Source organism: Echinops telfairi, unplaced genomic scaffold (genome assembly GCF_000313985.2).
Source record: "Echinops telfairi isolate 266 unplaced genomic scaffold, ASM31398v2 ScPeMD7_5805;HRSCAF=6673, whole genome shotgun sequence".
Taxonomy (NCBI): domain Eukaryota; kingdom Metazoa; phylum Chordata; class Mammalia; order Afrosoricida; family Tenrecidae; genus Echinops; species Echinops telfairi.
In genome coordinates, this window is record NW_022109704.1 from 1,901,607 (window position 1) to 1,916,724 (window position 15,118).

A 15,118-nucleotide genomic window follows, 5' to 3' on the forward strand; every position below is an offset into this window, starting at 1 on the left:
TATGGCCAGAGTGCTCCTTAGAGGCAAGGATGGCAAGACTTCCTCTCATGTGCTCTGAACACGTTGTCAGGAGAGACCAGTCTCTGGAGAAGGATATCATGTTTGGTGAAAATGGAAGGGCAGTGAAGGAGGGGAAGGGCCTCAAGGAGGTGGATTGACACCGTGGCTGCAACACTGGGCTTAAGCACAGGAACAATTGTGAGGATGCTGCAGGACCAGGCAGTGTTTTGGTCTGTTGTGCATAGGGCATTATGAGTCAGAACTGACTTAATGGCACCTAACAACACAACCTACGTTTATTTTGGTTTAAACAATTTTGAAATCTATGCATGGCTTTTTCATAATAAGCATTTTCCAGGAACTTACTGAAGACTCCCTGTGTGTGTGTGTATATGTGTGTGTGTGTTTATATCTATCTATATACCTATCTATCTATATATATATCAACCACCTACTGCCATCAAGACAATTCTGACTTAGATCTAAACCTATGTGGGGTTTCCAAAACCATAAATCTTTGTGGGAGCAAACAGCCATAACGTTCTTCCTCGGTTCGACTGGTAGGTTTGACCTTGAGGTTCGCAGCCCAGCTCTAGGCCACAATGCCACCAGAGCTCCGCATGTCGTACTATTCTTCAACTTGCTTTTACTGCCTGAGTCATTTTAAAAATATTCTTCCATGTCAGGACACACAGAACTATTCCAGTAACCAGTTGCCACCAAACTGATCCCAGATCATGGGAAGCCTGCATGTGGGAGAGTAGAGTGCTATACGGTTGTAAATAGCTGATTTTTCAGCAGTAGATCATCAGGTCTTTTTTTTAAATCATTTTATTGGAGGATTGTACAACTCTTATCACAAGCCATGCATACATCCATCGTGTCAAGCACATTGGTACATTTGTTGCCATCATCATTCTCAAAACATTTGCTTTCTACTTGAGCCCTTGGTATCAGCTCATTTTCCCCTCCCTCCCCGCTCCCACTCCCTCATGAACCCTTGATAATTCATAAATTGTTATTATTTTGTCATGTCTTACACTGTCCGACGTCTCCCTTCACCCACTTTTCTGGTGTTCATCCCCCAGGGAGGGGTTTATATGTAGATCCCTGCAATCCGTCCCCCCTTTCTCCGCCCTGCAATCCATTCCCCCTTTCTCCGCCACCTTCCCTCCACCCTCTCAGTATCGCCACTCTCAGCACTGGTCCTGAGGGGATCATCTGTCCTGGATTCCCTGTGTTTCCGGTTCCTATCTGGACCACTGTACATCCTCCATCAGGTCTTTTTTCTGAGGTGCCTCTGGATGGACTCAAACCTCCAACCTTCATACTAGCAGCTGAGCTCATGAACCATTTGCACGACCCAAGGCTTCTACAGAACTACGAAATTGTTCTATTTTCACATGGTTGTGGTTCATATCTTGGCTATTCCATAATATATGAATCCTTCCTCTCTGTTGTTTAAGGAGCCCTGGTGGCGTGGTGGGTTCCAAGTGGGACTGCTAACCACAAAATCAGCGGTGGGTTTGGAAGCTAGCCGTGCATGCTGGAAGTGGTCACAGCAACCTTGGGGACAGAGACACAGGTAAAAGTTTGCCTCCACCTGACGTGCCGGCCTTCCTCCTTTGCCACGCCTGGCTCCAGAAATGCTGAGCAAGAGCCATAAACTCACTTTTATGCATCACCTTCCCCTTACAGAGGCCACTCTGAGGGAGACGGCTGAAACCTTCTACTCCTGTAAGAATTCACAGCCCATGAAACCCGACGGAGTAGTTCTGCTTTGTCCTATAGGGTCTCTCTGAGTCAGAATCATCTTGACGATAGCCAGGTTGTTTGTTTTAATTCATTTCCGATTTTTCACTAGAACAAAGAATATTGCAATGAATGTTCTGTTCATGTTGTGCACATGTCTATTGTCTTCAGGGAAATTGGTAGCAGACTTTCCCTTAGAATGATGCCCTGAGTTGCTAAACTGCCTCCTAAGAATCTTCCAACGCCGTGCGCTCTTGCCAATAGAGTGAATTCAAGAATGTGCTCTTCCCCACGGTCTTTTCAATTCGGAGTATTAGCCCCTCAAAAATGTATTTTCAATTTTGAAAATTGTATCTCATTGTTTTAGCAAGCACATCTCTAACTGCAAACGAGGTTGGAAAGCAGCAGGGGAGCTATGGTGGAGGTCAGAGTGAGAGCAGCCAGACTCCCCATGAGGCTCTTTCCCAGGCCTCCTCCGGACTCCATAGGGAATTGAACACAGGTCTTCCAGTTCTCAGTTATCCTTCTAGTTCTTTCCCTAGTCTTCCAGGGATACTTGGAGATGAATCCCCTACCTTCTTCCCAGGTAGCATTGGATCCCAAGGTGAGAAAGCAGAGGCCCCAGGCTTCCCAGGAGAAGAGTGGATTTGTTGCTGCCCGCCCAGAGCCCTGGTTGAGAAGCTGTGACTCAGACGCTGACTCCAGGGTCGTATTCCCAACCTCAAATGTAAGAGCTTTTATTTTCCTTTGGATATTTTATTCACTGTATTATAACATGTCCAAAAGAGAAACTTTATTAGGAATTCTGATGGCTTAATTTGGGCCATTAACCAAAGACTGATGCAACTCTTTCTTCCCAGGGCTCTAAACGGAGATGGTGGGAGCCAAACAGGCCACTGTAAGGGGAAGGTGATACATAAAAGTGAGTTTATGGCTCTTGCTCAACATTTCTGGAGCCAGGCGTGGCAAAGGAGGCAGGCGGGTGGGGCGGGTGGAGGCAAACTTTTACCTGTGCCTCTGTCCCCAAGGTTGCTGTGACCACTTCCAGCCTGCACGGTTAGAGACTTCTGTTCTGGACAAGCCCTTCTCTATTTAAATAGACAATCCATCCTCAAGGTACCTATCTCTCATTTATCAACTCGTCGAGATGCATGAACCCTTTAGTTCCTGCTTCATACAACAAACTGTAAAACGAAACTGGAAGAGACAACAGGGGAAATGTGAACACTGGGTGAATACTGAATGATGGTAAAAGATTATCATTAATATGCTCAGGTGGGCTCGCTTGGGGCCTGGCTTCCAAGACATCAAAGAATAGGAACAACCAAGTTCAAGCCCAAACTCACTGCCAGAGATTCGAGTCTGACTCATGGTAGCAGAGTAGGGCAGGGTAGACCTGCTCCTTTAGTTTCCACAACTTTAGATCTTTATAGGAGTAGATAACCTCATCTTTCTCCCTTGAAGCAAGCAGCTGCTGGCTTCCAACTACTGGCCTGATGGTTAGCAGGTCAGAGTGTAGCTCACCTGAGCTCCTCAGGAGAAACAATGGGCATTCTTTGTGATGAAAAGGCTCATGGCCACTTGCAGCCAATTTGCTGCAGGAACTGCGCCTGTTACGTGCCCAAAGACAAAGCCATTAAGACATTGGTAATTCGAAAGGGAGTAGAGACCACAGATGTCAGGGACATTTCCTGAGCGAGTGTCTTCGATGCATACTTGCTTCTGTGTGTGAAGCTCCATCACTGTGGGAGTGTGCTCTTCACAGCAGAGTGGTCAGGGGCCATTCAGACCTCCACATGCTGGCCCATGCCACGTCTCCACCAGATCCAGGTAAGAGTTTGAGTCCTCAATGCCTGAAGAAAAACCCGAAAGAATAGAAAATGGGAATCATGCATTCTAGAGTGGCATAGTAGTTATGTGTTGGCCTGCTAAGCGCAAGGTCAGGAGATCAAAACCACCAGCCAGCTTCTCAGGAGAATATTGGGACTTTTCTACTCCTGTAAAGAGTTATCATCTCAGAAACTCATAGGAACAGTTTAGCAACCGTGTCCTAGAGGGTCGCTATCAGACAATTTATAAATTGTCTGATCGACTCGATGGCAGTGAGTTTGGTTTTATTTTTTTATAACATGTTAACTATGTCTGTACCAGACAGGTGGGAGTTCCCATGTGTCCATCTTTCTCCATCCCCACCCCCAGTATAATTGTGGAAAATATATTGAGAACTAAACAATAATGATTTGTTTGGGTGTAATATTACTATTGCAGTTGTGGGTTTTTTCAAGAATTCTTATCCTGAATGGATACAGGGAGTTGCCTCCAAAAATCCTAGGCGATGGAAACCAGATTGATCATGAGCTAAATTTTGGGGGAGGTGGGTTATATACCTAGAGTTCATTATGTTTTCTCTCTACTTTTGTTTGTTTTGAAGTTTTCCACTGAGAGAAAGAGAGCGAGATCAACTTCATGTTCATGATGTATTCTTCTGGGGGTTAAATAGTTAAGAAGTCAATCATTGCTACAGGTGGAAGAATGCTTAGGAAGAGAATGGCAAGAACAGTAGCACAGAGACTACTGGAACTTTAGACTGTGTTCTTTTGAGCCACACAGGATCCTTCCTAGGCCACACCAGAAGGGTTTCATGTGGAAACCCCACTAAGTGAATTGGGCTTTACCTCAAACTCACTTATAGCAGATTTATGAAATTGACATATTCCCTTGGATTTAGGCTGGAGCGCCCGAGTGTGAGAAGCAGCAGCTGACTGCTGTCCCAAAGGTATGGAATTGGCAGTCACTGGGCTTGGTTCAGATGCCATGCTTTAAGGGCACCCAATGAATGGCTGCCTGAGACTACCATATAGTTACTATTTTAATGCCCTCCTTGCTTTCTGATGACATGTATTAATCTTGTAGACATGGTTCTGCCTTTGTTAATGAGTGTTATTGAATATTTTGCCCTATCGCCAACCCCCATTATTTGTGTAAATGGTGTTCAGTTACTTAAGGGTTTAATCTGTGCAAATCAACAATTCATGTGCTGTACTCTGAAGCCAGCCTATACTTGTAAAATTACCTTTTTTCAAATGTTTTAAATTCTAACTTTTAAATACATATGTAAATTTAATATTTTAAAACTTACATTTTAAATGCCATGGCTAATTAATGACACTGTCAATATGCCCCAGGGGGATGATTTATAATGCTCTCTGTCATAAAATGAGAAGGATGTTTTTAAAATGAACCAGAGATGTATATAAATGATAGATATATGAATGGATTTGGACTCACACTTAATTCTAGCCCTAAAGAACAATTAGTTCTTGTGACCTGGCCTTGCTTGATGCTTGACCTCTTGAAGAGATCACTGGGTGCTATAGAAAAGTATGGTGAAGAAACCAGAGGGTGTCAACTATCAGAAAGAATAGCATCTGGGGTCTTAAAGGCTTGTCTTAACCAAGCAGCCATCTAAGTCCATATGGAAGAAGCACACCAGTCTGTGTGACCTAAGGATTCTCAATAATAAAACCCAAATCCAAAGAAGGGAATAATACCAGAGCTTAAACTGTGAACACCTGGTTGGCAGAAAGCGTTGGATGACAGTGGAAACCAAAAATCAATTTGTAGGGTTCCCCACATGGATTAACTCTCCAGTGAATCCCCCTGACCACGATCGAGGTGTATTAGTCCAGGTTGACTGAAGAAACAAATTCATTGACGCTTATATATGTGTAAGAAAGAGCTTTACAGTATATACAAGACCAATTGAATATTGAGAAAACATCCCAGCCCAGTCCAGATCAAGTCTGTAAGTCTGATATTAACCCATATGTCCAACACCAGTCTATAAATTTCTCTTCTGACTCACAAAATACATGCAACATCAAATGCAGGAAGATCACAGGCCAGTGGGTGGAAGATCTTGTGGATCCAGTGGTAGTTTAATCATCTCAGTCTCCATGTGGCTCCTCCAGCTCCAGGGCTCTATCATAAATCCATGTGTCTTATCATCAGGAATACGAAGCAGAGCTCGTGTATGTATCTGGTCTCCAGTGAGTTATTTATCTATGTGGTACCTCCAATTAGGTCATCGAGCTGTGACCTGATTGATAGGCTACACTCCACCTCTTTGCAAGTTGACAGGAGATTATGTAACTGCCATACGAGGGATGTAAATAGCCTTGCAATCATACAGAGAGCATTGTAAAGTCTATTATGGCACATGTAGTTAGGTTAAAATGTAATGCTCTATCATTTGAACTCACTTTTGACCCATTCTAAAGTTGTTTCAATTTTTAATATTTTCTGCTTTCTTTTTGATTGAGGTTGTTCTATGTTTTGTCTAGTTGTTTTTGTTTCGTTGGATTGTATGACTTTGTATAATTGTGTTTTATTTTGTATGATTTTCTGTATATGAAATTCAAGAAAGATAGATCTATAGAGACGGTAACTGAATGGGGGCATGGCAGAGGAGGATGAGGGGAAATTCGGAAGCTAACAACAATGAGTATGAGAAGAAAATGTTCTGAAGTTGGTTGTGGTAACTGTATAAATCTTAATATGATTGAGTAATTATGACATGTGACACATACGCCAGTAAAACTATTAAAAATGAATGGTAACACAACTTGAAGAATGTAACCATCACTGACTTGTGAGTGTAGAAATTGTTGAGAGGTGTATGTTTGATGTACGGCACAATAAAAGTAGAAGAATAAGAAGGTGTGTTGTGTTCAGTTGGGTTCTCTAGAGAAGCAAAAGCAGTGACAATGCTATGTGTGTGTGTATACACATTTATATCAAGAAATGGCTTCCATTAGCACAGCATTAACATAACGAGCTAGCCAGAACTCTAATCCCCAGAGCAAAGCCTAGGATTTTAATATAGTAAAATGGGAAAAGTCAACAGGTTCTGCTAGCCACAGCCCAAGCCAAAAACTGGCTTTACCAGTTTGGGGGTCCACAGAGAGTCTTTCTCTCTCTCGTTCTTTCATCTATATATTTAAACAGAGAGTCTTAAAAGGCTGAAAATTGTGACCAGACAGTCCAGACTAGGCCCGTGTCCATGCTATTGTCCCACCCCAACCGGCCAGTGGCATACCTACAGTCTCCTGCCTCAGCCCAGACTCCAAAGCCCCACCAACTACTTAGTCCCCACAGCACCCTGCCAACATAGAAGTCCAATCCACCACCATAGCAGACCACAGGTAGTCCTCAAAAATACTGTTACCAGTCACACAGAGAAAGAGTTCAGGGCCCCTTGGTCTCCCAGAAACATGGCGCCCAGTTCTTCCAAAATGACACACAAAGAGCAACATACCTCAACACCCTCAACAAGAAAATAAGAAAAGCAAAATGCAACAGCAAAGGAAGTTTAAACCTAATATCACTCATAGAAGAATCAAATGTTGATCTGCCACAAAAAGAAATCTTCAGAATGCTGCTTGGAGTAATACAGGAGATGAGGGACACAATGCAGGATGAGGACGCAATGATAGAGGAGATGAAGTCCACGATAGAGGGAATGAAGTCCATGCACCAAAGAGAAATACAAGAACTAATATTAGGATGAGGTCACACAAGCAAAAAGAGAAGGAGAATCATACAAGTGTTCTTGAAGATAATCGGGCAGACTTCAACAAACGAGAAAGACAATCAAACAAGATAATCTAAGAGGTGGAAGAAAATCTGAGAACAATGACAGATGCTATGAAGAAGGACAATATTAGAATAATTGGCCTGGCAGAACAAGACACAATGAAGAAGCCAACAGCTAAATCAGCAAGGGAATTTCTGGAAGTGAACTTTCCCACCATAATGAATGAGAATCAGACACTCATGAAAGAAGCAGCGAGGACACCAATTAGACTAAACCCCAGAACTCACCAGGGCATAATAGCTAAAATATCCAACTTTGAGGAAAAAGAGAAATTTTTAAGAATAGCAAGAGAAGAAAAGGCGATCACATACAATGGTGCTCAGGTAAGAATATGCTCAGACCTATCAGCAGATACCATGAAGAGGAGGAGAGAGTGGAGTAACATCTTCTGAAAGCTGAAAGAAAAAAAAACCAACCTGAGAATCCTCTACCCTGCAAAACTATCTATTAAGATAGAGGGTGAGGTAGGAGTTTTCCAGGACAAGGAAAAACTCAAAGAATACATCATAAGACACCCAGCCCTGTGGAAAATCCTTGCTGACTCACTATGGTCAGAAGACTAACCTCCATCAAGCACAAACAAGAGACTGCCGTATAACACAACTCTAACAACTCTACCCAGATGTCAATGCGCCGTAAACAATTGTCAAGATAACACTGCCTCAGAGGGAAACAAAGGCAAGAATGAAGCTCCCCACACAAACACAGCACAGTGATATGAAGGGAGGTAGGAAAACATCCAACACAAAATGTACGAGATGACAGCAATGAATCCACAGATGGTGATAATATCTCTGAATGTCAACAAACTCAACTCGCCAATTCAAAGACCAAGGTTAGCAAACTGGCTCAGAAAACATAACCCATCAATCTGTTGCCTGCAAGAGACACGTCTTAACCTTGCAGACAAAAATAGACTAAGAATAAAAGGCTGGCAGAAAATATACCAGGCAAATGGCAACTCAAAAAAAGCAGGGGTTGCAATCCTAATCTCCAACAAAATTGACCTCAAGGTGCACACCATAACAAGAGACAAGGAGGGGCACTACATAATGCACAAATTATCAGTAGACCAGGAATCAGGGAGCATAATAAATATATATATGCCTAATGAAAGGCCCACAAAATTTATCAAACAAACTATTCAAAAGATGAAAAGAGAAATCACAGATTAAACCATCGTAGTTGGTGACTTTAAAACACTGCTATCAGAGAAGGATAGATCCCTGGGAAAGAAGCTCAGCAAGGAGGCTACAGAGCTAAACACTACAATTAGGCAACTGGACCTGATAGACATTTATAGAGCTTTCCATCCAAATGCAAAAAAATTCCATTCATTTCAATTGCACATGGCTTATTTTTAAAATAGACCACATGCTGGGCCACAAATTGAGCCTGAGTGAATTCAAACACATCGAGATTACTGAGATGTCCCTCTCGGCCACCATGCCTTAAAGCTGGAGGTCAACAAAAGAATGACCAGAAAAAACAAGGGCAAACAATTGGAGGATAAATAACAATCTTTTGTGACTGGCCCAGATTAGAGAGGAAATTAGGAAGTTTCTAGAAACTAATGAGAATCAGAATACAACATACCAAAACCTATGGGATACAGCAAAAACAGTTATCAGAGAAAGTTTGATAGCTATAAATGCATATATGAAAATGGAGGAGAGACTTATGACTGATATACTATCACAAACCCTCCAGCAACTAGAACAGAGTGAACAGACAACCCCTCTATATTAGACAGGGTTCTCTAGAGAAACAAAACCAGGACAGTTATGACTTTATATACATTTAAATAGATAGATAAATAAACAGATAATTAGTTTATAGAGCAGTACAAATGGCTCAGTGCAACTCGCTTTCATGAGATAGCTAATACACTGACAGTCCTTCAATTCTTGAGGGCTGCCAGGTGCAAGTCAAGGAAGCAGACAGCTGAGTTCTCTGTAGAGCATTTCAGGCTATCCAGACACAGGCAGCAAACAGCAAGGCAGGTCACCAACAGTCAGCCAGATGACAGGGTCTGACAGTCCCCAGCTCAAGCGATGTATATTAGAGTAGTGTGGCGAAGCAGGTCTTGAAGGAACCTCAAACTACAGTGACACAGTCTACAGGTGGTGTCCCACAGGTAGCGTAGCTTTCAAGTTGAGGCAGAGAACCAGCTAAAGCAGCAGCACACTCGTCTGATCATCAAAGAGCAAGAGACAAGAAAGGCGAGGCTCACCAAGCCATTTATCTCTCTGTCCCTAAGTTAATCCCACATGTGTTCATTGACCAGGTTGGCACAATAAACCTACCTATCACACCCTCCAATAGCAAAAGAAAAATAATAAAAATCAGGGCAGAGTTAAACGAGTGAGAAGACAAGAGAAAAATGCAAAAAAATCAATGCAGCAAAAAAAGCTGGTTCTTTGAAAGATCAACAGTATCAACAGACCACAGGCAAACTTAACCAAGGAAAGGAAGGAGCAAACATCAATAGCCAGGATGAGGGATGAAACCGGAGAAATCACAATGGACCTCAATGAGATTAAAAGGATAATCACAAAAGTCTATGAAAGTCTGTATTCTTATGAATTCAACAATGCAGAAGACATAGAAAAATACTTGGAAAAACAATCCCTCCCTTGATTTCAACCCAGATAGAGTTGAAAAACTTCAATAGACCCATAGCAAAAAAAGAAACAGGCATGTATATCAAGAAACTACCATCAAATAAAGCCCCTGGACCAGATGGCTTCACAGGAGAATTCTACCATGCATTTAGGGAAAAGCTGACACCAATCCTCGACAAATTATTCCAGGGCATAGAAAAAGATGACAAACTCCCAAAGTCATTCTATGAAGCCAGTATAATTTTCATACCCAAACAGGGCAAGGATCCCACAGGAATAAAGAACTACAGATTGAGATCTCTAATGAACATAGATGCAAAAATCCTTAACAAAATATTGGCCAATAGAATACAAAAGTATATAAAACATATCATCGAGCATTATCAGGTGGGATTCATTTCAGAGATGCAGAGATGGCTCAACATTTGAATTCCATCAACATTATTAGCCACATTGATAAGAAAAGGGATGCCCTTTTGGCTCTTTGCACGACACCATGGCAGTTGGCAGGAACAAGCGCCTTACAAAAGGTGGCAGAAAAGGAGCTAAGAAGAAAGTGGTGGATCCATTTTCTAAGAAAGATTGGTGTGATGTGAAAGCACCAGCTATGTTCAATATCAGAAAGATTGGGAAAACACTGGTCACCAGAACTCAAGGAACCAAAATTGCATCTGATGGCCTCAAAGGCCGAGTTTTTGAAGTGAGCCTTGCTGATCTGCAAAATGATGAGGTTGCCTTTAGAAAATTTAAATTAATTACTGAGGATATTCAGGGCAAAAACTGCCTGACCAACTTCCATGGCATGGACCTTACACAGGAAAAGATGTGCTGCATGGTCAAGAAATGGCAGACCATGATTGAAGCTCATGTTGATGTCAAGACTACCGATGGGTACCTGCTTCATCTGTTCTGTGTTGGTTTTACTAAAAAACTCAATAATCAGATTCGGAAGACCTCTTATGCTCAGCACCAGCCGGTCCGCCAAATCCGAAAGAAAATGATGGAAATCATGACCGGAGAGGCGCAGACAAATGACTTGAAAGAAGTGGTCAATAAATTGATTCCAGACAGCACAGGGAAAGACACTGAAAAGGCTTGCCAGTCTATATATCCTCTCTATGATGTGTTTGTCAGAAAAGTAAAGATGCTGAAAAAGCCCAAGTTTGAACTGGGAAAACTCATGGAGCTTCATGGTGAAGGTGGCAGTTCTGGAAAAACTACTGGTGATGAGACAGGTGCAAAAGTGGAATGAGCTGATGGCTATGAGCCACCAGTTCAAGAATCTGTTTAAAATTCAGACTTAATGTTGACAAATAAAAGATCTTATTGTGATTTTTAAAAAAGAGTTAAGAATCACATGATAATATTGATAGACTCAGAAAATGCATTTGACAACATCAAATACCCATTCCTAAATAAGACACTCAAGAAGATAGGAATGCAAGGAAAATTACTCAAGTTAATACAAACTATCTATGAAAAAACAACAGCCAACATCATAGTCAATGAAGAAAAATGAAAACAATCCCACAGACAAAAGGAGACCAGACAAGGATGCCCTTGTCCCCACTTCTATTCACCATCACACTGGAGTCCTAGCTAACAGCATAAGACAGTGGAAGGACATTAAAGGTATCCAGCTGGAAGAGGAGGAGATGAAACTATCACTGTTTGCAGACAACATGCACTGAAAATCCCCAAAGCTCCACAACAGAAGTTCTGACAGCGATAGAGGAATATGAAAGAGTGGCAGGATACACGATCAACAAACAGAAGTCTATTTGTTTGCTATATACACTTGACAAGACCATGAAAGGAGATCAAGGCGACAGTACCCTTCACAATAGCCAAGAACAAATGGAAATATCTAGGGATATACTTAACTAAAAAAAACCAAAAGACTTATACAAGGAAAACTACAGGACCCCACTACAGGAAGCCAATAGGAACCTCCACAAAGGGAAAAATATCCCATGCTGGCCCCAGAGCCAAACTGACCCCCTCCCTAGAAGTATGTGCTACAGAGGACAACACTAAACCTACAGGTTGGGGAGAGGGGCCGGCCTGTCACGCCTACACGAAAGCAGACCAAGAAGGAAAAAGAGAGAGTGAGGGTCTAAACCCCATATCAGCACACCAAGCCCTGAGGACAACGTCCCTGCACGGAGCTGCTAAGGCACAGAGAGGACTGTAGGACTGACAACAACGATGCCCCTCGCTGGAGCATACCAAGACAGAGGACAATACTGGGGACACACGGTGGGAGTGAGTCCAGTCTGAACGCCCCACAGTGGGGCGAACCAAAAAGAGAACACAAGAGATCAGCAACGGGAGCAAAGCAAAGCTCCAAAGCCCCCGAGGAGATCCCAAAATTGACTTCAGGCTAGGAGGGACAGCTCCCAGAATCCCCCAGGACCAGATCAGAGGACAGACCTGGAATGATGCATGCTTTTTAGTTTTTTTGCTAGTTACTATAATTTTTTCTCTCTCTTTTTATTCACTCTTTTGCTTCCCTTTTGTTTTGTCTCCTTCATTGTTGGTTTGCCTACCTGTATAAGATCAGCATGGGAAGCAAGCTCGAGGAGAAAGCAATGGGACCGACAGTACCGGAGGGATTGGGGCGAGGAGGAGGCAAAGGAAAGGGTGCAGTGAGTAAACAATGCCATAGACAGGGGAACAACTAGAGAATTAAAATCAACAACAAGGAGGGTGTAGAGATCCTGGGGGCTGGGGAGCAACAGCCATTGAACTGAGAGGAATTACTAAGAGGCAGAATAAGGGTGAGTGTGATGGTGGGGCAGGAGGAAAGTAAAAGGAAACAGGAAAGATCTAGAAAGCAAAGCTATGGATAAAGGTATAAACATAGGTGTGCACTTATGTAAATATATCCATTCATAAAAATAGAGGTATTGGCCTATGTACATATATTTATATGGCAATACATTGAGATAGTGGATGGACTTTTGACCTCTGCTCAAGCCCTACCCCAACACAAGAACACTTTGTTCTAACAACCTGGCAATCTGTGATGCTCACCCTCCCAGCTCGATCGCTGAAGACAAAATGGGTGCACAAGCACATGTGGTAAAGCTGATGGTGCCGGCTATCAAAAGATATAGCATCTGGGGTCTTAAAGGCTTGAAGTTAAACAAGTGGCCATCTAGCTGAGAAGCAAAAAGCCTACATGGAAGAAACACACCTGTGGGATCATGAGGTGTCAACAGGATTAGTTAACAGGCATCAAAAGACCCAAAACAAACAAACTCATATTGTTGAGAGCGAGGGGGTCAGAGCAGAGACCCAAACCCCATCTGCAGACAATGGGACATCCCCTCACAGAAGGGTCACAAGGAAGGGATGAGTCAACCAGGGCACAGTATATCACTGAATGAAACACAATATTCCTCTGGTTCCTACAGGCTTCCTCACCCCCCACTATCATGAGCCCAGGCCTGCCTTTCACTGCAGGCTAGACCAGAACATATACACAGGTACAGATAAGAGCTCAGGATGCACGGAATCCAGGTCAGATAAACCCCTCAGGTACAGAAATGGGTGTAGCAATAACAGCAGGGTCGGGGGAAGGGGGCAGGGAGGAAGGGGGAACCGATCACAATAATCAACACATAACCACCACCACCCCATACGAATGAACAGCAGAAACTGTGGGGGAAGGGAGACAGTGGTCAATGTAAGATATGGAAATGATAATTCATAATTTATCAAGGGCTCACAAAGGTGGGAGGGTGGGAGGTAGGGAAAAAAGAGGGGCTGATACCAGGTGCTCAAATAGAAAGTAAATGTTTAGAAAATAATGATGGCAACCTATGTACAAATATACTTGATACAATTGATGTGTGGATTGTTATAAGAGCTGTAAGAGCCCCCAATAAAATGATCTTAAAAACAATAATAAATAAAATGCCCCTTCCCCTATTGAAGGAGCCCTGTTGGGTTCCGCGCTAATGGCAAGGTTAGTCGTTTGAAGCCACCTGCTGCTCCTCACAGGATAAAGACGAGGCCTTCTACTCCCATAAAGATTTATCATCTCAGAGACCCACAGAGGTAGTTCTACTCTGTCTTACAGGCTCATTAGGAAGTGGAGTTGACTGGATGGCAGTCAATGAGCAAACAGACAGTCAGAAGTTAAAGCATTTGGCTAATAACAAAAAGGTTGGCAGTTTGAACCCACCAGCAGCTCTGTGGAGAAAGACCAGGCAATCTGCTTCCATAAGCAATACAGCCGTGGAAACTACGCGGGGCAGCTCTAACTACCCTATGGGGTCACTATGAGCCTGAACCCAAGAATGGACTCACCAACAAAGAGTTGTGTCCCTCCCCTCCCACCCCACCCCCACTTTAACTTCTACCTTGCTCTTACCACTACCCTCTGGCAGGCTAGGGATAAAACTGAATCATGCATGCTGGCATATCAGAATGATGGTTACCTTTTGACCTCTGCTCAAGCCCTCCCCTGTTACTATGCAAAGGCATCCCACTATGTGGATCATAATAAACTGTGGATGGTGTTGCAAAGAATAGAAAGTTGACGACATGTAACTGTTCATGTGGAACTTGTACATAAACTGAGGCAGCTAATCAACAGAATAAGGGGATATTTCATAGCTTAAAATCAGAAAAGGGAAAAAATGAGGAGCTGATACCAAGGGCTCAGTAGAAAGCAAATGTTTTGAGAAGGATGAGGGCAACAAATGTACAAATGTGCTTGACACAATGGATGGATGGATTGTGATAAGAGTTGCACGAGCCCCCAATAAAATGATATTTTTAAAATCAGCAAAGGTATTCTTTGTATCCTTTCATCATACTTGTTCAGTCTGGAGGCTGAGCAAGTAATCCGAGTAGCACCATAGACGGACTATGCTCGTCTGTAGAAGAACACAGATTGGTGGAGGACTCTGACAATCTGTGATCTGCAGCTGACACGCCTTTGCTTACTGACAGTGAGAAGGACTTGAAGCACTAATGAAGATCATAGAATGCCAATTTAATAGAAGAAAGTATTCTTGCATTGAGGGAGTACTTGAGTGGAGGCCCAATGTCCTTCTGCTACCTTAATACTAAA

General features: G+C 42.8%; 1 protein-coding gene and 2 long non-coding RNA genes across 3 annotated transcripts in view; 2 read left to right on the forward strand and 1 right to left on the reverse strand.

The window, feature by feature from the left end:
• Positions 1-2,309: 2,309 nt before the first annotated feature.
• LOC123522332 lies at positions 2,310-4,815 on the forward strand. The gene is made up of 4 exons (XR_006680602.1): positions 2,310-2,479; positions 2,613-2,674; positions 2,781-2,868; positions 4,184-4,815. It is a non-coding gene; the product is annotated as an uncharacterized LOC123522332 (long non-coding RNA).
• Positions 3,193-15,118, reverse strand: part of LOC123522333 — a 22,081-nt gene continuing 10,155 nt past the window's right edge. Inside the window, exon 3 of the long non-coding RNA XR_006680603.1 lies at positions 3,193-3,605. This is a non-coding gene — a long non-coding RNA (uncharacterized LOC123522333). The remainder of the gene's footprint in view (positions 3,606-15,118) is intronic.
• LOC101638350 (40S ribosomal protein S3a-like) lies at positions 10,529-11,364 on the forward strand. The gene has a single exon (XM_045295670.1). It carries the CDS (start codon positions 10,529-10,531, stop codon positions 11,282-11,284), a length of 756 nt encoding a protein of 251 aa, XP_045151605.1. The 3' UTR covers positions 11,285-11,364.

Excerpts from the sequence above, each read along its gene's own strand:
- LOC101638350 (XM_045295670.1), top strand. The coding sequence starts at position 10,529 with ATGGCAGTTGGCAGGAACAAGCGCCTTACAAAAGGTGGCAGAAAAGGA.